This window comes from Monodelphis domestica, chromosome 3, assembly GCF_027887165.1.
Source record: "Monodelphis domestica isolate mMonDom1 chromosome 3, mMonDom1.pri, whole genome shotgun sequence".
NCBI classification, from domain to species: domain Eukaryota; kingdom Metazoa; phylum Chordata; class Mammalia; order Didelphimorphia; family Didelphidae; genus Monodelphis; species Monodelphis domestica.
In genome coordinates this window covers 244604610-244630990 of record NC_077229.1, presented here as the reverse complement: position 1 = coordinate 244630990, position 26381 = coordinate 244604610, and the positions used below count along the sequence as shown (strand labels likewise).

The following is a 26381-nucleotide window of genomic DNA, read 5'->3' as shown; positions in this document are numbered from 1 at the left end:
CACCCATCTAAATTGATAAGCAAACATTAATTACTCAGGAGATCTAATCCCTAAATATATTAATATGCTATATCTATATCAGACTTGGTCACTCTTACTAAGGACATGAGAATGGTCTTCTAGAATAGGAAAAGGCTATGGAAAAAAAGCTAATTTGTTTTGTTTGGCACCATAAAGAAAGAAAAAAGAATGTATTTACTTAAGATAATACTCTTCCAAGGAAAATTATACTGTCATTCCCAACCTTCAGTCTTCTGAAGATTTATTCTTGTGAATATCTTGAGGGGAAAAATACACTGAACACTGTTATTACTAAAAATCATACAAAAATTATTTTTGTCCCTTTTTTTTCTTAACTCCATACTTAACAAAACTTCTTACTGAAAAAGTTGATTAAAAAAAGAAACAACATAAAAGCAATAAAACCCAAGACTATAATACCAATATAAGACCAAATACTTATAAATTCAGTTTAATGTCACCATTATTTCATTAGAACCTCTCAAAGTAAAAAAAAAAATCTACAGCTATAGACCTACTGAAATGTCCTGAGAGAAAGAAAGCAGTGATAGACACTTATTTTTACTTTAAGTCCTATTTTATTTTCATTAGTAATTAACAAAATGAGTTACATGTTTAGCAATGCTATTCCCTATTTAGGACAAACAAGAGATTCTACCACACCTAATTACTTTATTAAGAAATTAAGCCAAGGAGGGCAGCTAGGTGGCTCAGTGGATTGAGAGCCAGACCTAGAGATGAGAGGTGCTGGGTCCAGGTATGGCCTCAGAAAGTAAGAGTTAAAAAAGAAAAGTAATTAAGCCAAAAGAAGTCAGAAGTCAGTTAAATTTCCCTTATTCACAGATCACTCCAAAAAGTCTTCAGACATTTAAAAAAGTCCTTTTTTAAAAAATAGTTCTTTTCTTAATAGAAAATGGAAAATATTTGTGGGTAGAGGAGACTAAAGTCAGCTGAAAAGAATTGTACTATTTTAAAAATTCAATCTTGCTTTTTCAAAATAGAATGAAAAACATATATAGAAAAAAATTTTAAGATTTGAGACTTTAGCCTGAAAGGGTAAGATTAAGATAGTATTATTTGGAGTGTTGTTGTTTTAAGGTTAACACCATTATTTATATGGTACCTCTGGTGACAGCAAGATGTCTCAGTGGACAGAGTGCTGGACTTGGAGCTGGGAAGAACTGAATTCAAATTAATGTCACAATTACTAGCTGTGAGACCCTGGACAAATCACTCATCCTTTCCCTCACTCAATTTCTTCAACAATCAAATGAGTATAAGAATAGGACCCATTTGCAGTGTTGTTGATTCAAGTGAGATAATATCTGTATGGAGCTTTTCAAACCTTAAAGTTAATTAGTATTATTTATTACTGTTATTATAGCTTTTTGGCAGTACCACAGACTATTCTCAAGAGAACTAGATTTTCCCTTAAAAAAAGTTATAAGAAATTTTTCATACAGGACTAGACCTTTAACTGGCATAGGTCTGGGTAATAAAATTATTATACCTCTCTGACATGTTGGATCTTTTTATTATGTTCTGGACCTAGAGTATAATAAAGCTTTATATATTCAGAGCATCAGAATTAGGAAATATTTGAATCATAAAAATCAAAATCATTCAAAAGGTACCTTTGTTTCTATTTCTTAATAAGAGAAACTATAGAGGTCCTGTTATATCATTTTAAAACGAGTGATCTTTTTGGCTTCTCCATCAGAAGAGATTTGTATTTACATAAAGCATAAGTTACAATTCTAAAAAACAAACCAATTAGATAAACTGAAACTAGCTTATCATTTAATGAATACACAATCAGCTATTTTTTAAAAAATCCTTACCTTCTGTCTTAGAATTGATACTGATTAAATCTAGCCTCAAATATTTCCTAGCTGCTTCCCTTGGGAAATCACTTAACTCCACTATTTTAGAATCAATACAAAGAATTGATTCTAAGATGGAAGATATGGGTTTAAAGGAAAAAAAAAAATAGGAATCAATACTGAGTATTAGTTCCAAGGCAGAAGAGCAGTAATGGCTGGGCAATGGAGGTTAAATGACTTGCCCAAAGTCATAAGGCTAGAAGTATTTAAGGACAGATTTGAACCCAGGAATCTGCCAAATACAGGCCTGGCTCTATCTACTAAGCCACTTAGCTGCCCCTACAATCTATTTTAATGAAATCATAAAACTCACATATTTAAGAAATATATTAGACTAGTGACTTGAATAATATAATCCTATTAAAAATTGTGTGATGGGTTACAAAATGGCTATGGTTATTCTAAGTTAAAATTAAAAATTTTTTTCCTCAATTTTCATCCAAACTAGACTTTATAGATAAACAAATAATAATTTTTAAACATAATCCATACTTCAAATAAATTATATATTTTCATTCTAAAGTCACTGAGTAGTTACCAAATGATCATGAAACTACTATAATAATTTACTTACTCCATCAGCATGTTATTTACATAGTCAGTTCCATCTATGTGTCCAAACTGAAAATCTCTCCTAATATACAAAAAGAATGAGCATTAATGGACGTTAAACAATAATGTAGTAGAATTAATTTGGTCTCAGAAGACATAAATACAAACCCCTAACTATTAATTGCATTTGCAATTTTTCTTAGTGGGGATTACGCCCCTAACCTTTTAAGAGTAATAAAAACTCCATAAAGTAACAGAGGAAAAATACTGCCCTTGATTAAAAAAAAAAAGAGAGAGATAATTTTTGCTATAGGGAATGACTGATTAAATCTTCAGGAAAAAAAAATATTGGGATAGGGAGAAAAAAAATTCTATCCTTACAGATCTCCCAATCATTGATGGTTCAAGTAGAAGTGGATAATATGATCTCTCAGGTGTTTCTAAATCCTAAATTCCATAATCCTATTAAATACTAAAAATAGCATCTTCTAGGAAATAGAATATGACAAATTTATTTGCTGGGTTACTGATTTGTTTGGAAAGAATTTATATAATAAGCTCTTTGTACCTGAGTTTATTCATACTTTTAAAAAAAGACAATATGATTTTATATAATATGTATATTTACTTAACATGGGATTTACAGGAGATAAAACTACTAAGTCTATACTTATGAACAAGATACAATAATCACAAATAAAGTTGTAGATATAGTATAACTGGAACAGTTTCAATTAAACATCAGTATCAATACCATCAAGAAAAAAAGACTACTGCATCACTAGAAACCATCTGAAAGAGGCCAATTAATAAATATTATAAATATGAATTTCATGCTTTTTATTAAAAAAGAGATTAATATATAGGTAAAATTTAATGCATAACTAGCTGATCCTTTTTCTTATTCAATTATTTTTACTATTATTAATACTATTAATAATTTTTCAAAATGCTCCTAACATATTAAAATGTAGGAATTACCAATTCATCTCAATTACTTCATTCAACTGGCAAAATACAAATTTGTTTTAAAACTAATAGAAATAGAATCAAATAAATGTATGGAGAGAAAAAAAGAGCCATCTAGGAGCTTGGAACCTACCTGTGAAAACGATTTCTATAATCTTTAGCTACTTCTTGAACAAATTCCTTCATTCTGTAGGGAAAAAAAAACATTTAAATTATATTAGTCCCAAATATACTCTTAAAAAATGAATAATAGTAATAATCAAACCAAAGAAGTCAAAGATATTTTAAACAAAGGCACTTAATTTGAATAATTTAATCCTTTAATCCCTCTTTAAACTATATTGCTGACTTCCCCATAGAACTTTCTCTACTATGCCTTATTAACTCCACATTGGAAATATTCTCCAAAGCTGAGAACTCACATTCTGACTGGCTAACTGCTCCTAGAATGTCTAATTTAAGGAGAAAATATAGGAGAGTGATGGTGAACCTTTTAGAGATCATCAAGTGCTGGGCTCCACCCTGACTCCACCCCACCAAAACTGAGTGCCTTGCTCTCCCTTTACCCCACAAAGGGGAGGGAAGAAGAGTTTCCATTGGGGCCATTGGGGGGAGGTAAGGACTGTCCTCAGAGAGGGTAGAGAGGGGGAAGGGAGTGGCCCAAGCACTCCCCTCCCCTCCTTTTCCTTCCACTTTTGCTTCCAATGAACCATCCACCTTACTCACTCCCCTCTCCCCTCTCCCCCTCTACCATGCACTCCCATTGGCTGCCAGGCTGAGTGGCAGGTAATATGAAAAAAATGTCATCGGGAACACTGGGGGGGAGGGGAGCAGCTCTGCTCAAGTCCCTCTGCCTTTCTAATAACGAACTGGATGTGGGGAGAGTAGCCACGTGCCCACAGAAAGGCATGTCATCTTTGGCACCCATGAGATAGGTTCACCCATCACTAATCTAGGCCTAACATGTTATCATCATTTCCAAACTGTACTCCTGACTCTTCTCTATAGTGCATTTTCTGTCTTGCTTTCCTCTCTCTCCCCATCTGAAGCTCCATAAGCTCTTTGGGGGCTGTCTTTCTACTTCTACTTGTATTCGCGACACTTAGCACATTTTAAGTATTTAATAATTGCATGACGACTATATGTCAGTTAAGATTTAAAATTTATCAGTTCCTAATGGATTGGTAGTAAAAGCTTCATTAATTATATTTTATAATTAATCTAATTTTCTGTTTCTAAACAAGGTGTTTTTCTTTTATATTTCAGAATGATACACTATTTTGTGAGCATTTCATCTTTAGGATCCTTAAATTTCTAATTACTAGTAGACTTCCTCCAAAAGCATAATCTCTGATACCTCAACAGATAACTACTCACACTTGATTGTTTTTATAAGTGTGCTATCCTTTCCTAAGCATTCCTATTTCCATAATCTGCTCTGTAAGAGTGTTGCCCCAATCTCAAATATACATGGAATACCTTTAAGACACCTCAAATTTTTCTAATTTTGCTTCAGGATTATAGAGAAAAGAAATATCCATCCATCCATCCATCCAATCTCAATCTCTCTATCTCTCTCTGTCTGTCCTTCTCAGAGTATCCCTCCCACCCTGCTTAGCCAAAGTATCTCTTCCTGGGTTTTCAGTGATCCTGGTCAACCCTAAGACACTGAAAGTAAACTGGCAAAAGCAATCTGCCTCCAGCAATAATCTCTTCTGCTTCCACTTTCACTTTGTTTCCTTGGCTTTTTTTTTTTTGAGGCAAGGAAGCTGCTGAATTAAGAGGCAAGAGCAAGGAGAGACAGCACATGGATATGAGGGAATGTATTCTACTCCTCCTCCCCAATTTCAAGTGTTGTCTTGAATAACAATTTGCTTTTATATATACATCTATATACACACATTATATATACATTTTATATATACATCTATATATCTATCTATATGCTGAAACTAGATGGACTAGAAACATCAAATGACAACAATTTTTAAATATTTTACTATAGTTTCTATGTGTAAATACATAAATAAAAGTAAATATAATTTTACTTTGAAATAAAAATTTTCATCCTATCTTTAGTATCTCTGCACACTCAATTAACTATTACTATAGATGGTCCTTTAAAGTATTCTTAAATTCTATTCCTTTAAAAAAAAAAGTTATACTGATAAATGTAAATAGTTTCTTGAAAACTGCAAAATTTTCTCTAGGGGGCAACTGGGTAGCTCAGTAGATTGAGTCAGACCTAGCGACAGGAGGTCCTAGATTCAAATCTGGCCTCAGACACTTCCCAGCTGTGTGACCCTGGGCAAGTCATTTAACCCCCACTGCCTCGTCCTTACCACTCTTCTGCCTTGGAGCCAATACACAGTATTGACTCTAAGACTGAAGGTAAGGGTTTAAAAAAAAAAAAAGAGATTTTCTCTAGAGATGTCCTTGGAAGTTATGATACTAGGTGATTCTATGTGTACAGGTGGGAGGAGCTCTAATTTTGACCAAATAAGACTTGTATATAGTTATTTAACTGATAGTAGATCACTAGATAGTATCATGACTAAAGAAGCTAATATTCACAGGAAGGACATTTTGAATTATTTTCACTTTGGGGGAAGAAGAGTCAGGAATGGAATTTTTTAATGAGAAGCTCTACACCTAACTATCCCTTTATCATTTTAGCAACCACCTCTTCAGGGAGAACATTCTAAAGTCTCAGCAAAGAATTTGTCTCTTAAGAGTTGTAAACCTTAAAATTTCTTAGACTTATAAATGTTGGAAATTTCACCATTGGGAAATTTCATACTTGAAAAATTTCCTATTGAGAGTGGGAATGTGAACCCCATTGGCATGGGAGGTTCCTCCTCCTCCCTTCTTAAGATTACTTTAGGACAGAAACCTTTTGCTGAACAATGGAAAGGGCTTTGACCTATGCTTAAGCATAGAACAGGAAGTTCTTTGAGTCATGATTGATTTTAGAATTGATACAATAGAGATACTTGGAATGACAGAACCAGGTCTTGGAAATTGCAATCTCCACCCTACTCAGTCCTAACAGGATTTAGGAAGGGCTGCAGCATAGATCAAAATTTAATTATTCCAATCTCTACCCTACTCAGGGTAACAGGATTTAGGAAGGGCTGTAGCAAAAGATCAAGATTTAATTATTTAAGAATATGACCTTCAACAGACATGTGCAAAGCCACAGACCTCTGGGCGGTCCTGGGTTAAGCTAGAGCCACCATTGGCACAGGGAAAATGATGGACAGTAATTGGTAGATGTGAGAACTGAGGGGAGGGAACTTGGATGGTTTCCTTAAAGATAGCCGGGTCTGAGGACTGAGGGAGTGGTTGGAGAGTTTTGGCTCTGAGTGGTTGGAGAGGTGCTCTGAGAAGCTTGCTCTGAAGGAAGCTGGAGGTGGAGGCCCCTGAGACTGTTTCTCCATTTTGGTCACGTGAGTAATAGGGACTGATCTCCTTTCTTTGCCCCAGCTATCTAAGGGCTTGGGCCTTTTGGCCCAGCCTAAACAGAAGGGGTATTTAAGCCCTATTCCCTTCTCTCCCCTTTCTCTCTCCCTCTCTTCTCTCTCTATCTCTAATTCCTTTTTTCCTCCTGTTTGTAATTAAACTCTATAAAAGGTTGACGGCTGACTTGAGTTTTCATTTAGCAATTACATAGCTGAATTCCTTGGCGACCTTAAATTAATATATATCAGTCTTTTAAAGTGATTTCCTTGTCACAGAGTAAAGTTTTGGAGGACAGTAAAAGAGAATTTCCCCAAGACAGAAGTTACCTCTCAAAATACTAATATCAAATTAGCTGGGTTTGGGGGAGGGGGGAAGAGGTGATTTAGTCACCATGTCACGATATTCAATAATATTAACAGAATACCACAAGTCCTTTTTTTTTTTCCCCACAAGAATTACCTAACCATTCCACTTTTACCCTATGTTTTATAGAGTTGATTTTTAAACTTAAATTACAATGTTAAATTCTCACCATCTAAGATCTTTTTCTTTGCCAATATGATTAATCTATCCCTTCTAATTTGGTGGTGGTTTATCTGTAGTCTGCATTCAGAAACACAGTACAGTAAAAATGTCAACGAAGGGGGCAGCTGGGTAGCTCAATGGATTGAGAGCCAGGCCTAGAGTCGGGAGGTCCTAGGTTCAAATCTGGTCTCAGACACTTCCTAGCTGTGTGACCCCGGGCAAGTCACTTGACCCCCATTGCCTAGCCCTTACCACTCTTCTGCTTTGGAGCCAATACACAGTATTGACTCCAAGACTGAAGATAAGGGTTTAAAAAAAAAAAAGTCAATGAATTAGGAACTTCATGAAGACTTAAGATCCCTGGCTCTACCCCTTGACATGAACTGGATAACTTAATTTGTAAAATAAAATAAAAAATAATTGTACCACTTTCCTCATAGGACTATTAAGGGGACGAAGTTGAATATATTGTATAGAATATAGAATATATTGTAAAAAAGTTTTATATGGTATAAAGTATCAAATAGAACTTGAAATGATCTTTTAAATTCCTCTGGTCATGATCACGTAGTCCTTGGAAATTACAAGAAACATTAGTTGGCTTGAGATACTTGGTTTCCTCTTCTTCAAAAGCCCTTTTGCAATGATGATTCAGCCTTGAGTTGGTAGTTATTCTGCTTGTGGCCTCTATCAGTACATTCTGAAGTTGTGAAAAAAATATTAAATCCTCTCACAGTAATCTAGTCTGTGCTCTATGGGGAAAATAGGGCAAGATTAGTCAAATATTTTCTTAGGGTTAAGCAGAGAAATCAGAAAAAAATTTTCTTCTTTCTAAGCTCTGTAACCCTTTATGGTTTTTGTTTGTTTGCTTTAAAACCTCACCTTCTCTCTTAGAATCAATACTGGATATTGGTTCTAAGGCAGAAGAATGGTAAGGTCTAGCCAATGGGGGTTAAGAAACTTGCCCAGGGTCACACAGTTGGCAAGGGTCTGAGATTAGATTTGAACCCAAGACCTTCTGACTCTGGGCCTGGATCTCAATCCACTAAACCATCCAGCTTTCCCCTCTGTATCCCTTTATGAAGTACTGCATATGCATAATGAAAAATCCTGAGATGATTCCAGTGGCTAAGAAGATACATTTTTGTTTCTGTCAAAACAGAAATAAAGTTAGTAAGATATTTCCCTAGTTTAAAAAGGGAAATGGCTTAGGAAGAGGCTTTTTCTCCCCTTTATTAATTTTCTGAGTATTTAACACACTGAATACTATTAAAAGAAGGAGAGGAAGAGAGTGCTAATAGATAATACTTAGACCTTACTCTCAGTGAAATCAACTCTGAGAAGGAAAAGCATCTAGATGCATTGGGGTATTGAATTCTATATTACCCTACAGGGAATTGGAGAGGGAAAAACAAAGGGGGGTAGTGGGGCAAGGAGTACAAAAAGGGAGGGAAAGGGGAGGGGGGAAGGAGTTTAATAGACTCTAAAGAAAAATAAGAGGGGGATAAGAAGGGAGGGAGGTAGGAAGGGAAGTAAAATAAGGGTGGGGATAAGGGGGACTGATTAAAAGCAAAACAGTGGTATAGAAGGCAAAAGTGAAAGAAGGAAGGGCAAGACTAGGAGAGGAAATCAAAATGATGGGGAATACACAGGTGGTAATCACAACTCTGAAAGTTATGGGATGAACTCAACCATAAAACACTAACAAATAGCAGGGTGGATTACAACCCCAAATCCTACCATATGTTGTCTACAAGAAACACACATGAGGCAAGTAGACACTCATCAGGTAAAGATAAGAGGCTGGAGCAAAATTTTTTGGGCATCAACTGAGAAAAAGAAGACAAGAGTCGCAATCATGATATCTGACAAAGCCAAAGTAAAAATATGTCTTATTAAAAGAGATAGGGAAGGTAATTACATCCTGATAAAAGGTAGTAGAGACAATGAGGAAATATCTGTACTCAACATATATGCACCAAATGGTATAGCATCCAAATTTTTAAAGGAGAAACTACTGGAGCTTAACAAGGAAACATATAGTAAAACTATACTAGTGGGAGACCTGAATCTTCCTGTATCAGATCTAGATGAATCAAACCAAAAAATAAATAGAAAGAAGAGATGTAAATGAAATCTTAGAAAAATTAGCTAATAGATATGTGGAGAAAAATAAATAGGGACAATAAGGAATACACCTTCTTTTCAGCAGCACATGGTACATTCACAAAGATTGGCCATGTACTAAGGCTTAAAGACATGACAAACAAATGCAAAAGAACACAAATAATAAATGCAACCTTTTCAGATCATAATGCAATAAAAATGATAACTAGTAAGGATATATGAAGAGGCAATTCAAAAATTAATTGGAAATTAAGTAATATGACTCTCCAAAATTGGTTGGCTAAAGAACAAATCATATAAACAATTAATAATTTCATTGAAGAGACAACCTATCAAAATCTATAGGATGCAGTCAAAGCAGTACTCAGGGAGAAAATTTATATCCCTGGGTGCATATATTAACAAAATCAGGGAAAGGAAGAAGTCAATGAATTGGGCATACAAATTAAAAATCTTCAGATAAACACTAAATTAGAAATCCTAAAAATTAAAGGAGAAATTAAAATTGAAAGTGAAAATCATTAAATTAATAAGACTGGAAGCTGGTATTGTGAAAAAACAAACAAAACATAAAGTACTAGTTAATCTAACAAAAAAAAAGCAAAGAAGAAAACCAATTTAACAGTATCAAAGATGAAAAAGGCATCATTACCTATAATGAAGAGGAAATAAAGGTAATTATTGTAATGATCAGTGCAAGAGAGGAATTTGGGATCTTTGCATCAGGGGTGAGTGGCAGAAACATTGGCATAACAGGAAAGGAAAACTGAACTGAGAAAGAGTTATATGAAATTCTGGGCCCTTGAAGCTGAGACCTTGACCAGGCAGGATGTGTTTCCTAGCTGAAGATCTCACCAACAGCCATAAAAGACTATCTGTCAATATTCAAGTTCCTCTGCAGAGCAATCATATAATTAACATCTCCAACAACATCTCTACTGAGAAGATTCCTCAAACCCCAAAAGGGGACCGTGAACTCACTGAGGAGAGAGCCCAGCTCTTCTTCCCCTCCAGTCCTCTTGCACCTATCTATTTATAGATTCCTTAGGCTAGGTATATATGTTAAATAATTTGAATTATTTAGCTGGTAGAGAGAAAATTAGGTTTGCTAAATTAAGCTGCCTAGGTGAAAGACTGTCTTAGGATACCATTGGGATACTGAGTCTCACTTTCCATCTCCCAACTTGCCTTTGGTTTCATCATTAAAACTTGTAAACCACAGTCAGATTTGTCAAGCTCCTTTGTTTATACTTGAGGAGGTATCTGAATTAAGATCAACAGAGAGCCATTAAAACCATCCCTTACTGAAGCAAAGCCTCCACTGAGGCTTGTCTCCAGATCCTCTCTGTGCTGTGGAATCTTAGGTTATCTTTGGGTTTATTTGGTAGGGGAGACCTGTCTCCAACGCTCCACCATTCTTTCTCCTCAGGAAACCTCAACCTGTGCAACAACTGTCAACAGCCTCTCTCAGGAGAGGTGAAAGGAGAGTAGATGCTACCTCATTCAAGCTCCTGCTCTCTCCCACATTCAGATCCTTCTCCAGAAACTCCTTGTGAACACTGAAATACTGTCTTAGATAGTGGATAGGGCCTGTATTTCAATCTCCCAAACCAACTTTATAACATTATTAAGAACTATTTTGCTCAATTATGTGGCAATATATATGGCAATCTAGGTGATCTGGATGATTATTTTCAAAAATAAAAATTGCCTAGATTAACAGAAGAATAAATACAATACTTAATTAATCCCATATCAGAAAAATAAATTGAACAAACCATCAAAGAACTTCCTAAGAAAAAATCCCCAGGGCCAGATGGATTCACAAATGAATTCTATCAAACATTTCAAAACCAACTAATCCCAATACTATACAAACTATTCAGCAAAATTAGCAAAGGAGTTCTACCTACCTTTTAGGACACAAATATGGTACTTACTCGAAAGCCAGGCAGATCACAGAGAAAGAAAACTATAGACCAATCTTCTTTTGTTGTTTTTCTTTTTTCCCCTCTTTTTTTTTAAATTACCTTTTGATGATTCTCTTGCTTGGACATCAAATTTTCTGTTCAGGTCTGGTCTTTTCTTTACGAATTCTTGGAATTCTTCTATTTTATTGAATGACCATACTTTCCCCTGTAAGAATATAGTCAGTTTTGCTGGGTAGTTGATTCTTGGTTATAGACCTAGTTCCCTTCCTTTCCGGAATATCGTATTCCATGCCTTTCTTTTTTTCAGTGTGGATGCAGCCAGATCCTGAGTTATCCTCACTGTGGTTCCTTGGTATCTGAATGACTTCTTCTTGGCAGCTTGTAATATCTTTTCTTTGGTCTGATAGTCCTTGAATTTGGCTATAACATTCCTGGGTGTTGTCAGTTGGGGATTAAGTACAGGAGGTGATCTGTGGATTCTATCAGTCTCCACTTTTTCCTCTTGTTCAAGGATTTCGGGGAAGTTTTCTTTAATAATTTCCTGTAATATAATGTCCAGGCTTTTTCTTTTGTCATGGTCTTCTGGTAGGCCAATAATTCTTAAATTGTCTCTCCTTGAACGATTTTCTAAATCCTCTGTTTTGTGAATGAGATGCTTCATAATTTCCTCAATTTTTTCATTCTTTTGGTTTTGTTTTATAGAGTCCTGCTGCCTTGTGAAGTTGCTCGATTCTAATTGTTGTATTCTGGTTCTTAAAGACTGGATTTCATCCTTAGTTTTTTGGTCGTCCTTTTCCTTTTGGTCGGATTTTCTTTGGAGGTCATCTTTCATCTCCTTTGCCTCATTTTCCAGCTGGTTGATTTTGGCTTTCAAGACACTATTTTCTGTTTCTAGATGACTTATCTTAGTTTTTAAGTTCTTTTCCCAATTGTCTTCAGCCTCTCTTAATTGTGTTTTGAATTGCATTTTGAGTTCTTCCAAAGCCTGTATCCAATTCGCTGGGATCTCTGAGTTTTCCTTTGCTGTTCCCTCCCCCTCTGTTTCATTTGCTTTTTGCTCATTACCTGTGCAGAAGCTGTCTATTGTAATTTCCTTCTTCTTTTTCTGTTGTTTGCTCGAGTTTACCCCTTCTTTGCTCCCCGTATTTGGCTGTGCTCTTGCTCCTCTCATTTTGTTTTAGTTTTGGGGCTGTCAGTCTTCCCTCTTGGAGCTCTGTCAGATCTCTTGGTACAGTCTCTAGGGGAGGAATGTTAGCTTCCCTGTCCTCTGGAGGCTTTTGCTTGGATTGAATTCAAGTGGGTTGGGCTGTATGCGGTATGAAACTGAGGCTCTGAAAACACCAGGAAGGCTGGGCCGCCCAAGCTCTCTCCAGTTCTCTCTAGCTGTTTCTCCACTGTCCACAAGTGCCTTTGCCCTTCTCCCTAAACTCTGAGGAGTTCTGATTGAATTGGCTGGATTGATCTGGTTATGCCCCGAGGCAAAAGTGAGGCTGGAGCCCGATGGAGGGACCCAGCCTCGGCCCCCTCTCTCCCTGGCTTCCTCCCTGCTGTCCAAGCCGAATTCTCCCAGCCCGGCGCCCTGCTGGTCACAAGGTAGACCCTCCAAGCCAGCACCTTTGGCCGCTCAAAGAAGGTTCCCGCTGCTGTTGCTGCGAGCTCAGTGCTCTAGGTTGTGGGGGAGGGCTCCTGGGATCTACCCTCTGCCTTCCCCTTAGCCCCGAGTAGTCTCAGATTCCGGCTTTTGGGGGGCGTACCTTTTGATTTGAGTCCAGAAGGAGGGTTCCCCCCTTCTGTCCTGTTGTTCAGGTTGGGTTTCAGCGCCCTAGGAGCATTCAGTCTGTATCGGTAAGGAAGGGTCTTCCACGAGGTCTGAACTTTTGCTGCTTGCTAAGCCTCCATCTTGACTCCGCCCTAGACCAATCTTCTTAATGAACACAGATGCAAAAATCTTAAATAGGATGTTAGCAAAAAGACTCCAGCAAGTGATCATGAGGGTTATTCATTACAATCAGGTGGGATTTATACCAGGAATGCAAGGATGGTTCAATATTAGGAAAACCATTCACATAACTGACCATATCAAAAAACAAACCAACAGAAATCACATGTTTATCAACAGATGAGAAAAAGTCTTTGACAAAATACAAAACTCATTCCTATTGAAAACACTAGAAAATATAGGAATAGAAAGGCCTTTCCTAAGAATAACAAACAGTATATATCTAAAACTATCAGCTAATATCATCTGCAATGGGGATATATTAGAAGCCTTCCCAATAAGATCAGGAGTGAAGTAAGGATACCCATTATTGCCAATATTATGTAACTAGAAACACTAGCAGTAGCAATTAAGAGAGGAAAAATAAATTTTGAAGGTATTAAATTAGGTAATGAGGAAACCAAGTTATCACTCTTTGCAGATGATATGATGGTCTACTTAAAGAACCCTAGAGAATCAACTAAAAAGCTAGTGGAAATAATCAACAACTTTAGCAAAGTTGCAGGATACAAAATAAATCCACATAAATCATCAGCATTTCTATATATTTCCAACACATCCACGCAGCAAGAGTTAGAAAGAGAAATTCCACTTATAATCATCCTAGGCAATATAAAAATACTTAGGAATCTATCTGCCAAGACAAACACAGGAACTATATGAACACAACTATAAAACACTTTCCACACAAATAAAACTATATCTAAACAATTGGAAAAACATTAATTGCTCATGGGTAGGATTAGTTAACATAATAAAAATGACAATCCTACTCAAATTAATTTACTTATTTAGTGTCATACCTATGAAACTACCAAAAAACTTTTTCACTGAATTAGAAAAAATCATAACAAAGTTCATTTGGAAGAACAAGAATATCAAGGAAAATAATGAAAAAAAATGTGAAGGAAGGTGGTCTAGCAGTACCAGATTTTAAACTGTTCTATAAAAGCAGTGGCCATCAAAACAATACGGTACTGGCTAGGAGACAGAAGGGAGGATCAGTAGAACAGACTTGGGGTAAGTGACCTCAGCAAGACAGTCTATGTGGGAGTAAAAATACTGATGAAAAGCAACTGTTTGACTACAGGGGTGGAGGGGATATGACTGAGGAGAGACTCTAAATGAACACTCTCTAATGCAAATACCAACAACATGGAAATGGGTTTGAATCAAGAACACATGTGATACCCAGTGGAATTGCACGTCGGCTGTGGGAGAGGTGGTGGGAGTGGGGGAGGGAAGAAAAGAAAATGATCTTTGTTTCCAATGAATAATGTTTGGAAATGACCAAATAAAAATTAAAAAAAAAAAAGACAGTCTATGATAAACTCAAAGAGCCCAGCTTTTGGGACAAAAATCCACTATTTGACAAAAAGTGCTAGGAAAATTGGAAAACAGTATGGGAGAGATTAGGTTTAGATCAACATCTTACACCCTATATTAAGCTAAATTAAGAATGAGTAAATGACTTGAATATAAAGAAGGAAAATATAAATAAATTTGGTGAACATAGAATAGTATACTTGTCAGATTTTGGGGAAGGAAAGATTTTAAGAGCAAGCAAGAGTTAGAAAAAATTATAAAATGTAAAATAAATAATTTTGATAACATTAAGATAAAAATTTTTGTACAAACAAAACCAATGCAACCAAAATTAGAAGGGAAGCAACAAATTGTGGAAAAGTCTTTATAACAAAAACCTTTAGGTCTAATTACTCAAAGATATGAGGAACTAAATCAATTGTACAAAAAAAATCAAGACATTTCTTAATTGATAAATGGGCAAGGGACATGAATAGGCAATTTTCAGATAAGGAAATAAAAACTAACAATAAGTATATGGAAAAGTGTTCTAAATCCTTCCTGATTAGAGAATTGCAAATCAAAACAACTCTGAGGTAACACTTCACACCTAGCAGATTGGCTAATATGACAGCAAAATAGGGACATCAATGCATTGCTGGTGGAGTTATGAACTGATCCTGGACTGCCATTCTGGATGGCAATTTAGAACTATGCCCAAATGGATTTAAAAGACTGTCTGCCCTTTGATCTAGCCATACCACTGCTGGGTTTATATCCCAAAGAGATCATAAGGAAAAAGACTTGTACAAAAATATTTATAGCCATGCTCTTTGTGGTGGCAAAAATGTGGATAATGAGGGAATGCCCTTCAATTGGGGTATGGCTGAAAAAATTGACATATATGTTGGTGATGTAATATTATTGTGCTAAAAGGAATAATGAACTAGAGGAATTCCATGTGAACTGGAATGACCTCTAAGAATTGATACAGAGTGAAAAGGGCAGAACCAGGAGAACAATGTACACAGAGACTAAAACACTGTGGTACAACTGAACGTAATGAACTTCTCTACTAGCAGCAATGCAATCATCCAGGGCAATTCTGAGGGACTTAGGAGAAAGAACACTATCTCCCCATTCAGAGGAAGAACTGTGGGAGTAGAAACACAGAAGAAAAACAACTGTTTGATCACATAGGTCAATGAGGATATAATTGGGGATTCTAAATGATCACCCTAGTGTAAATATTAATAATATGGAATTGGTCTTAATTAATGACACATGCAAAACCCACTGGAATTGCTCATTGGCTACAGGTGCAAGGTGGGGAGGGGGGTTAATAAAGGTAAAAAAAGCTATATCTTTTATGAATACCATACCTTGTATGTTCAATTGTTGCATTTTTCCCATCAATAACTGCTATGATAATAAGTTTTCCTGAAATGAAAAGAATATGTTAAATTTACTGAACTTCTCTGTAACTGATGCAACTTTATATTTATAACATACTTTTTCATATTACTGAATGAGGAGAGCAGTTAAGTAGTGTGCCTAAAAAACAAATGAAATTGTCTGATTCAAGTCAGATATAATTAAGGGACAATTCTTGTTTCAAGCAACTACATGAAATATGATTTCTTAAAAAAAAGAAAAATTTTACTATGAGAGGCCATTTTTTGAGCAGCAAAGATATGGGGTTGTGGGGTGGGGGGTGGGGAGAGAAGTTTTAAAGAAAATATACTACGCAGTGTATAGTGTTGGCCTGGAATTAATAAGACCTGAGGTTAAATCAAGCCTTGGACACTTATAAGCTATGTGTCTCTTGGCAAGTCACTTAGTCTCAATCTAAGGCTTTAGTTCCCTATCTATAAAATGAAGACTATACAGCACCTACCTGTTAGGGTTGTTGTAAGGATCAACCAAAATATAAAGTATAAAGCATTCTGTAAACCCTAAAGGGTTATATAAATGTTAGCTACTGGATTAGATTGGATTGGATTGGAAGGCAGAAAGGCAGGAAGGAAGGCAAGAGAGAGAGAAAGAGAGGAAGAATATTTATAAAATATTTAAAATCAATAAATAAGAGCAGAATAAAGTTCAGAAGTGGACACAAACAAGGACAGTTTTGAAACCTTTAAAATGAATGTTACATTTATTAAAAACTAACTAAATGAATGTAATAGAGATTTGTAGTTTCATATAATCCCCTTTTTCTATACTTCTTTATCACTCAGTGTATGTGGTGATGTTTACTGAGGTTTATCAAGTATATTGTAGCAGTCCAGCCCATAGGCATTATGGAGAGACAAGGAATGTGAGTGAGCACATAGCCATCCTGTGCATGGCAATAAATTTTATTGCCAGCGTGGCTGAAGTTTAGGCGCGAAACCTGGCTTTCCTTTGTCTCACTCTCCCGGGGATAATAACCCCACCTTCACCTTGTCATAAGTTGCATTATCCAATGGGAATACCCCAGGTAACTCATCCATATGTATTGAGGTATCATATAACTGTTCAATATGTATTGAGCTGTCAAGACTATAAATAAACGAGCCCCAGTAAGCTCCGCCCACTTGAAGAGCATTCCCAGGTTTGGCAAGGGGCATCTTCTCCCCTGCCTGTCTCTCTCTCTCTCTTCTCTATCTTTCTCACTAGGGCCTGGTCTTTAGGCCAGGCCTGCCTTACTTCCTCTCTTTCTCCTAATGCTACCTAGCATTATCTACCTCCTGTAGTTTCTGATCTCCTTTCCATCTGAGCTAGCTTTATCCTCTGACCAGTATGGTGTTAAATCGAGATCATTGGGTGGTTTTAGCCTGAATAATTACACTCAGTGGTTGGAGCTTAGCTGTGGCTCATACAAATAATATTTGTCTACTGACTCGGTTATTCACATCTCTAAAGTCGGCTCGTTCACGCCCTTCGCGGGATCAAAACTTCTACTCTATCTCTATCCTCTTTTTCACCCCTTGCAGCCTCTCGCAGGCCGGGAGGCTACATATATGATAATGCAAAAGAAAATTAAAGCAAACTGTTGGAAAACAAAAAATAAGTAAAACCATTAAAATGTAAATGAGAATAAAATACACCAAATGATGCATTAAAATTATAAGTATATCATAGAAAAATAAGACAGAATAAAGGAATGCTGAACTAATAAGGTATATATGTAACCTGCAGTGCACTACTCAACTTCTTTCATGACAGTGCCACCAGATACCACAATAAACTTAAACCATTCTCTCTAATAATAACACATAAATATAGTCAGAACAGGTAACATTTATTTAATCACTAGGCATAACAGAAATGTGAATGAACAGAATTTTCCAACTCTCAAGTTTTTCTGCTATTCAATTCGCATGAAACATCTTTTCATTCAATTCTCCAATTTAAATCATTTCTTTCGTGGCAAGCTTAATATAGAAATGAGTGACATAGCATTTTATGATTTCCTCACAATAACCCCATTAGGTAGTTATTTATTAAGTCCGTTTCATAGAATAAGAAACTAACACTTACAATGAACACGGGAGTGATTTGCTTAAAGTTACACAGAAAAAATGCTATAATTTGTAGTTATAAGCAGGTCCTTTAGACTCCAAAACTGCTTAGTGTTTTTTCTTTATACTAGAATGCTTTTCCATTCTTCCACTAAAGCTTCTCAAAATATATTCTAGACCACACTGACAACTCCTTCCTGAACCTTATTTTTAGTGCACATGATATATAATTAGATTACTTTGTAATTTACTCTTTTCTACTTTGCAATTCTTTTATAGTTTCCCTACTTTGAAATACTTTTTTCTCTACTTTTCTCAGTTACATGTGAAAACTTGGAAAATTTAAATCATTTTCCTAGTGTCACAAGACTTAAAGAAATTACCTTAAAGAGCCTATATTCCAACTACCTAATTTTCCAGATCTTTTGACTCGAATCACAAAATTCCATGAAGGTGGCTGGAACAATGAAACTGGAATTCAAGCATTAAGTTTCTGACTGATGAAATAAAAATATGAGTACAATCAGCATATAGCTGTAAGTTGAATAAATAAGTTTTATAAGAGTGTGATCTTAAGAAGAGCAGAAGGCTGAAGACTAGTTAGGACGAAAGGAGCAAAATAAAAAATTCTCATGGTTGGAAGGGACTTCTGAGGTCATCTGGTTCAACTCAACCTGAAAAGAATCCAGTCTATGACATCCTTGGATTATAGTTGTACATATGCTACCTGAAGATCTTTAGTGAAATGAAGTGTGCTATCTCTTGAGAAAGGTCATTCTACATTAGTACAGATCGAATTATATAGAAGTTTTCTTTAGTATCAAAAGAAAGAAGAGTTGTTGTAAAAGAAAGCATAGGTAAGACAAGGTATGGCTCAAGCACAGATTGCCATCTGCACCAATCTGGATGCATTTTCTTTTTATACCTGAATACTTCTCCATTTGTTCACTAACTTCTCAAAATATATTGTAAAGCATACTGCTGAAATTTTCCTGAATCCATTTTATTTAATGCATATGACACATAATTGGACTTTGTACTTTTTCCTGTATAATATTTTGTTTGCTGTTTGTTTTGGTTACAAGTCAAAACTTAGAAAAATAAAACAATCCTCTTCAGTATATAATTCATTTTTCTTTTCCCTAACATTCTTCCCTTGATTCCTTTCTCTTTTTTACCACTTTATTTTCCTCTCTTTTTAAAATAGCTTCTCAAAGGAATTCACAGATATATTTGATATTATTATTAATACTTGAGATAAAAATGGCTACCTCCAAGAATGCATTATGTCCCAGAGAAAGACTTTCTGTATTCTGCACTTTTGAATGTTAGGGTCTCACAGAAAAGAGCTAGCAAGGTATCAGTTTGGTATTTTAAAGGCAGGTCAGAGTCTCAAACAAAAATGCTTTTCAGATTGGATGTGTAAGTAGATAGATCCACAGCATATTATAAAGTCCACTGCATTTAGAGTCAAAAGACTTAGATTCAAATCCTAGTGCTGAAATTCAACAGTCTGGCAAGAATGGTAGTCACTCAAATTTAAGAAAAGGGCTAGTTTCTTCATCTCTAAAATAAAGATAATTAATATTTGTAATTATATTCATGTATACTTCATGAGGAAAGTGCCATGTAAACTTCAAAATGCAATGTAAATATGACATTATTATACTCTTAAAATGTCAACAGTTTTCTTTTTGGAAGGTAACACAGTTAAGATATAACCTTTTCATGTTCTGCTGAGGCTACTGTACGTCTGAATCGAGATTTTTAAATCCTTTAAGTTAAAGAGGCAGCTATGACTTCAGGAGTTAGGAGCACTGTTCCTGGAGTCAGGTTCATATCTGAGGAAAAGCCTTAGACATTTCCTAGCTGTGATCCTGGTCAAGCCATTTAAACTCTGTATGTCTAGAAGGCAGCTAGGTGGCTAGTTCAGTGGATAGAGTGGCTGGGCCTAGAGCCTGAAAAATCTGTGTTCACATCAAACCTCAAACACTTCCTAGCTATTTGACCTTGGGCTTAACCTCTTAACTTCTGACTGCCTGGGAAAAGGATCCACTGGGGAAGGAAAAAGCAAAGCACTCCAGTATTGTTGCCAATAAAACCCCATAGGCAGGCATGGTACATGGGATCATGAAGAGTTGGACACAAAAGGACTGAACAACAACAATCCCCCTCTCACTTCTTAATCAACTATAAAGTGAAAAAGGTAACAACAGACCATCAAAACATTTTTTATCCAAAGCTTCTTCCTTTTTCGCTGTTTATTTACTAATGTACCAGAATTATTCTGAACTGTCAAAAAGAGTTTGCCAAGTATATTGTTCAATTCTATGAAGTATTGTTATCTGTAGAGTTAATTCTAATTTTCACTATAATGCCAATAAAAGCAATTTCTATTCCAAAGAAAATAAAACTAGTATTCAGATGGTATAATGTAAAGAGAGCTGGATTTCTAGTCTCATTTTGAATCTTAGTTCTACAACTTAATATGTTATTTTCCTCAATTAATATACATAGTCTCTCAATGTTTCAGCTTTTTCATGTATAAAATGAGAAGAGAGACCAAAAGATTGCTATGGTCCCTAATTTCTAAACTAATTAGAAACTAATTTCTTCAGAATTATTAAATCAATAAAAATATATATTGTAGTTCTATATTTTACCTGTGTCTGTAAGTTCATAGAGGGTAAAGCCATCCACAGTAAGATAACTCTGAAATCGCTCTCTGTTGACCCAGGATTTAAGATCTCCGTCTTCATATTCTTTAAAAAAAAATTAGGGTGAGAGTAAATATTTTAATTATTTTTGACATATACACTTAAAAAAGAAAATAGATAATTTAAAAAGGTGAAAATATGTCTTACCATTGTTACAAAAAATATATTTCAAAATATCTTTACACTCAGGATGTCATTTAATTAAAAAATTTTTTAAAATCAAATGTGCTTTTAATTATCTACCTTCTGAGGTCATAACAAAAAAATTTCATTTAAAAAAAATCAGTTCCCTTTTTAAAATTTACTAAAAAAGTATAATTTTTTAAAAAGCTCATTTAGTTCCCATTAAGAAACTAAATTATATCATAATTAAAACTGTGACTTTTAGAAGGGAAAATATTCCAATACTTCAGAAATGCAGAGCACAATACAAATAACTTCCAACTAACTTCTAGAAAGACTATGAGATGCTATGCAAAATGACAAATGCAAATTCATAAAATTATGGGAAGAGTTCTCTGAACTAAAGCAGAATTAACTATGCAGATCCAGAAAACAATTCATGCAATAAAACAATGTAAGAAATAACAATCAAAATAAAACTGAAAGCTGTGCAATTACAATGACTAAGCTTCATCCTGGAACAGGAATGAGAAAATGTAATTCCCTTATTCTTTTGCTGAAGGGAAGCAATAAAGTTAGGGAACACAAAAGAAACTATCAAACTTAGCAATGTGTTGGTTAATTCTGCTGAACTATTATTCCTCTCCCCATCCCCCTATTTTTTATTAAAAGTCAGTTTGCTATGTCAGGGAGGAGAAAAGATTTATTCAGAAATGAAGGTAATTATAAAACCTCAATTTATCCCCCTACAATTAATATGGTAACAATGAAAAGTTCAATCATATGATATCAGTTATTAATCGCCTCTTCATTTATCTTCATTCCATCAACAAATACTTTTTTAAATTTACTACTTCCAAGATACTATGTAAGCACTGGGGATATACATATTTAAAAAAAAAAAAGGTATTATCAACTATTCTCAAGGAGCTTATAGTCTTTGTTAAAAGGAAAAAGTGAAATAACATATCTATATTATTTATATTTAGGAGTAAAAAAGCATAAAGTAATGTGAACAAATAGAAATACAAAGTCTACTAGGAAATTTTAAACAAAAAGAACATTTAATTGAGAGAATCAGAGAAGGTTCCACAGCAAGTGGTTCTTGTGATAATTCTTGAAGGATAACAACAATTCCACAGCCAAAGTACGCTGACTTTAAACCTGAGAAACTGGGAAGGAAGAGTAGTTGGAAAAAAGGGATGAATTAGTGAGAAAGATAAGGACATGCTAGGTTTAAAATGCTGATAGAATTATCAGGTAGAAATATGTATCAATAGGTTGGAGATGTGTTTAAAGGAGAGATCAGGGCTACAGTTACAGATAAATATTTAAGTTATCAATATAGATATAACTAAACATAAAAAATCAGATGTGATTACTAAAGAAGAAAGAGAAGCAGGCCAAGGATAGAACTTTAGGACACTGGTGTCAACAGTTAAATAGAAATGGGAGCAACTAATTTGAACATAAGGATTCTTGTTGGTTATGTTGACTTAGTTTTAAAATACAGTATTATTTATAGGAAAGACTAGAACTGTGGAGTCCAATTCAGTTACTGAGAAGAATCAACAGTCTAAAATGTGAAATGTAGGATCCTGTTCAGCAGAAGAGGACCCAAAGCAAAGATCCCTTATGATTACAGTGTATCAGTTCTAGTCCTTTCCCAAAGTGAAAAGGAATAGGCTAAGTGAGGAGTTCAACTGAGTAAAAAGCTAAAGATAGGGGAAGTCATGATAAAGCACCCTTGGAGCCTAACAGAGAAGCATGAGAAATAGCCTAAGTGACTTCAAAGAAGATCTTGGGAGATACAGCAGTAAAGGTCCCTGAATGTGTACTTCTCCACATAGAGATTCTATAGACATCCATTCTTTCTAATAATGCAGCATGTGTTATTGGGGGAGGTGCCTTTCTTGCTACCTTTTTTACCATAACATTTCAGTCAATGCCTTTATTTCAAGCCGATTGTCTCTAGGCTATATATCAAAGGTAAAAACATCTGTGAAGGCTATTGAGCTTTAATTTTATGATTGACTGATGAAGAAAATATGCTCAAACTATCTAAAAGGTGAAATCTTGTAGCAGGCTATCTTTCAAAGCAAGAATCTCCAGAAGATTCCAAATGGAATTATTTACAAAATACTTGCAAAGGGGTGGGGAGATCATATGAAGAAAAGAAAAAATGGGACAGAGAAATCATTTAGATAGCCACCAAGAAAAACTAGGTTTTAATACAATGTCCCTCTCTCTGCTGAAAAAAGTAAATGTTAGGAAGAATTCTTGTGGAAAATAAACTTAATTTCTGAAGCATTTTTTTATTACTGATTCTGAAGGTGTATATTTCTAATATAATCTTAGAATTAAACTTCCTATTTATATGAAAAATGTCAACAGAAATTCATATTAGGCTATCATCAAATAAGTGAAGTAAATTTTTTTATTTAAAATTTCAAAATAGCTTCAAACAAAGCTTAAGTAGTAAAAGCCTATATAATTGTGCAATTAACTTATTTATGTGCTAAGTCATATTCAACTGAAGTCAAAAATCACTTGACAACTTTTAACTCTTCTACTCCTTTTCCCTGTGTATCTTATAAAAATATTTGATGGGTCAATAAATAAGTACCCAATTTTTTAAGGCTTGTTAAATTTTGTTTCAAACCACAATTCTGTTAAAGATTTAAGTTATTTGTATCTTGGATTGATGAAACGGAATTTGTATTTTAAGGCTATTCAACTTATTGGGATTCTGAAGTATTATTTACATTTAGTAAATATTTTATTCTAATTAAATTGTGTTATAAATTACATGTGATATTATGTACTTACCATCATATACAAAATAAGTTTCATCTTTGAAAACAAGAACAGCAGGCATCTCATTCAGGGTTACATACTGCAAAAATCAGAAATTTCAAACCTTAATCATTGAAAAAAATTTAACTGGTGACTATCATTTCACAACTCTTAAGAGATCTAATTTTCAAAAAAATTTTAAAGATCTACCAAAAGAAAACCAATTGAAATTCTGTGAACATCTCATCACTCAATCTAACTTACCACTTTACAAATTTGTACACAATTAAAAAATTTTAGTGGCAATAGTCAATGATGGGATGGCTATAGAAAAATGGACATAGTAATATACTACTGATGGACCTGTTAATTGGTCCAGTCATTCTATAAAGAAGTTAGTAATATGTTAAGAAATAGCAACAATAATAGTTAACATTTATATACCACTTTAAGGTCTTTAAAGCATTCCATATTATCTCATTTGGTTCTCAGATAAGAAAAACTAAAGCTAAGAGATTAAATGACCTGCCCAGAATTAAACACTTAGTAGGTATCAGAAGGGAGGATTTGAAATTGAGTCTTGTTGACTCCAAGATAAATGTTCATATCCTTTTGACCCAGAAATCTGTCACTGTGAGGCTATATACCCTAAGAGTCAAAGATAGAAAGAAAGTGGGGGGAGGGAGGGAGGAAGGACAGGAGGAAGGGCGGGAGGGAGGGCGGGAGGGACAGAGGGAGGGACAGGGGGAGGGACAGAGGGAGGGACAGAGGGAGGGAGGGAGGGGGGGAGGGAGGGGGGAAGGAGGGAGGGAGGGAGGGAGGGAGGGAGGGAGGGAGGAAGGAAGGAAGGAAGGAAGGAAGGAAGGAAGGAAGGAAGGAAGGAAGGAAGGAAGGAAGGAAGGAAGGAAGGAAGGAAGGAAGGAAGGAAGGAAGGAAGGAAGGAAGGAAGGAAGGAAGGAAGGAAGGAAGGAAAGGAGGGAGGGAAGGAAGGAAAGGAGGGAGGGAAGGAGGGAAGGAGGGAGGGAAGGAGGGAAGGAGGGAGGGAAGGAGGCTGGGAGGGAGGAAGGGAGGCAGGGTGGGAGGAAGGGAAAAAAAAGGAGATGCATATTAAGTGAGGAAAACACTGATACATAATGTAATGAAGTATATGGCACTGAGTAAAATGAATACAGAAATAGAAGGATTTATGATCTAATAAAAAGTTAAGTAAACCATACTAAAAATTTTCCACAATGGAAATAGAAAGAACATTTGACATAAAATTGCAAGTGAACAGAGTATAAATCATGACCAAGCTCTCTGAACAGTTTTCTTTTCCCCCCACCTTGTTTTTTATTCTTGTATATGAATGAATTGCTTGGTATGTGCTAAAAGATTTACTGGAAAATGAACATGATATAAAAACAAAAGATATCAATGGTTTTTTAAAAGATGAGATAAATCTTGTCAACAACTATTATTCTGTCATAGTATCACTTTGTAACTAGCTAGTGGCTTATATAAAAATAATTTTACTACCTTTACTACCTTTTAAATAACTCTATTTAAATAACTATGTAGCAATAAAACAATCAAGGGAAACTATAATTTTATAGATTTTACCTTGCAAAATTGTAGCATACTGAGAAGATGTGTCAATTTTAAGGGGTTTTAGTTTTGTTACATAAATGCAAAGTTTGTGGGAGTTTTTTAGTGATGTAGTAAATTGAGAATTAAATCCACTAGTGCAACTTATTTAAAGAACTTTTATAAAAAGTTTTGTAGTGACAAAACTTAAAAAGAAGTTTTTTGTAAACTGATCATGTCCAATATAAGGCATTCTTAAAACTGAGCATAGCATTGAGTCAGCACCCACAATAATTCAAGTACTAAGTGCCAACTGCTATGTGTAAGAGATACAAAGAAAGGCAAAAATATGGTATTTGCCCCCCAAAGAACTCATGTTCTAAAGGAAGAGATCACATTCAAAAAATTGTATATAAAAATATATATATATATACACTGGAAGATGTAATGAAAGGTAATCTCAGAAAGAAATCCCTAGAAGTAGGAAGAGGACCAAGAAAGCCCTCCTACAGCAAGTGGGATTTGACCAAATTTTTAAGAAAGCCAGTTGGTAGAAGCACAATCCAGACAAAAAAATACAGCTAGTATAAAGCCATGCAGTTGTGTGCAACACAACTTGGAACATCAAAGTCAGTGTTGCTGGATGATAAGAATATGTGAAGGAATATAAAATGTAAAAAAGACTAGAAAGATTTTTTTTGAATGATGATTATTTTACATTATTAGAGATTACGGAGTAGAGTTGGTGACAAGAGTATTTCTCTATTTTAGGAAAATCACTTTGGAAGTTGAGTAGATTTGGAAAGAGTGCATTAGAGAGGGGAAGCGAAAAACAACCAGCAAGCTACTGTGATGGAGCGGGGAAGGAAGAAAGAAGAGAAGTCGGGGTGGAGGGGTGGGTA

At 35.2% G+C, this 26381-nt stretch overlaps 1 protein-coding gene across 5 annotated transcripts in view; it reads right to left on the bottom strand.

Annotated features, from left to right (window-relative positions):
* The window catches only part of TMX3 (thioredoxin related transmembrane protein 3), a 127810-nt gene that overhangs the window by 14105 nt on the left and 87324 nt on the right, over positions 1 to 26381 (bottom strand). For all 5 annotated transcript variants that reach the window (XM_016431706.2, XM_056823606.1, XM_007487772.3 and 2 more), the window contains 5 exons: positions 23947 to 24013; positions 20941 to 21039; positions 16157 to 16214; positions 3559 to 3612; positions 2479 to 2538 (listed from right to left, as the gene is read on the bottom strand). In XM_016431706.2, coding sequence (XP_016287192.1) covers positions 2479 to 2538; positions 3559 to 3612; positions 16157 to 16214; positions 20941 to 21039; positions 23947 to 24013 — 338 coding nt within the window. The remainder of the gene's footprint in view (positions 1 to 2478; positions 2539 to 3558; positions 3613 to 16156; positions 16215 to 20940; positions 21040 to 23946; positions 24014 to 26381) is intronic.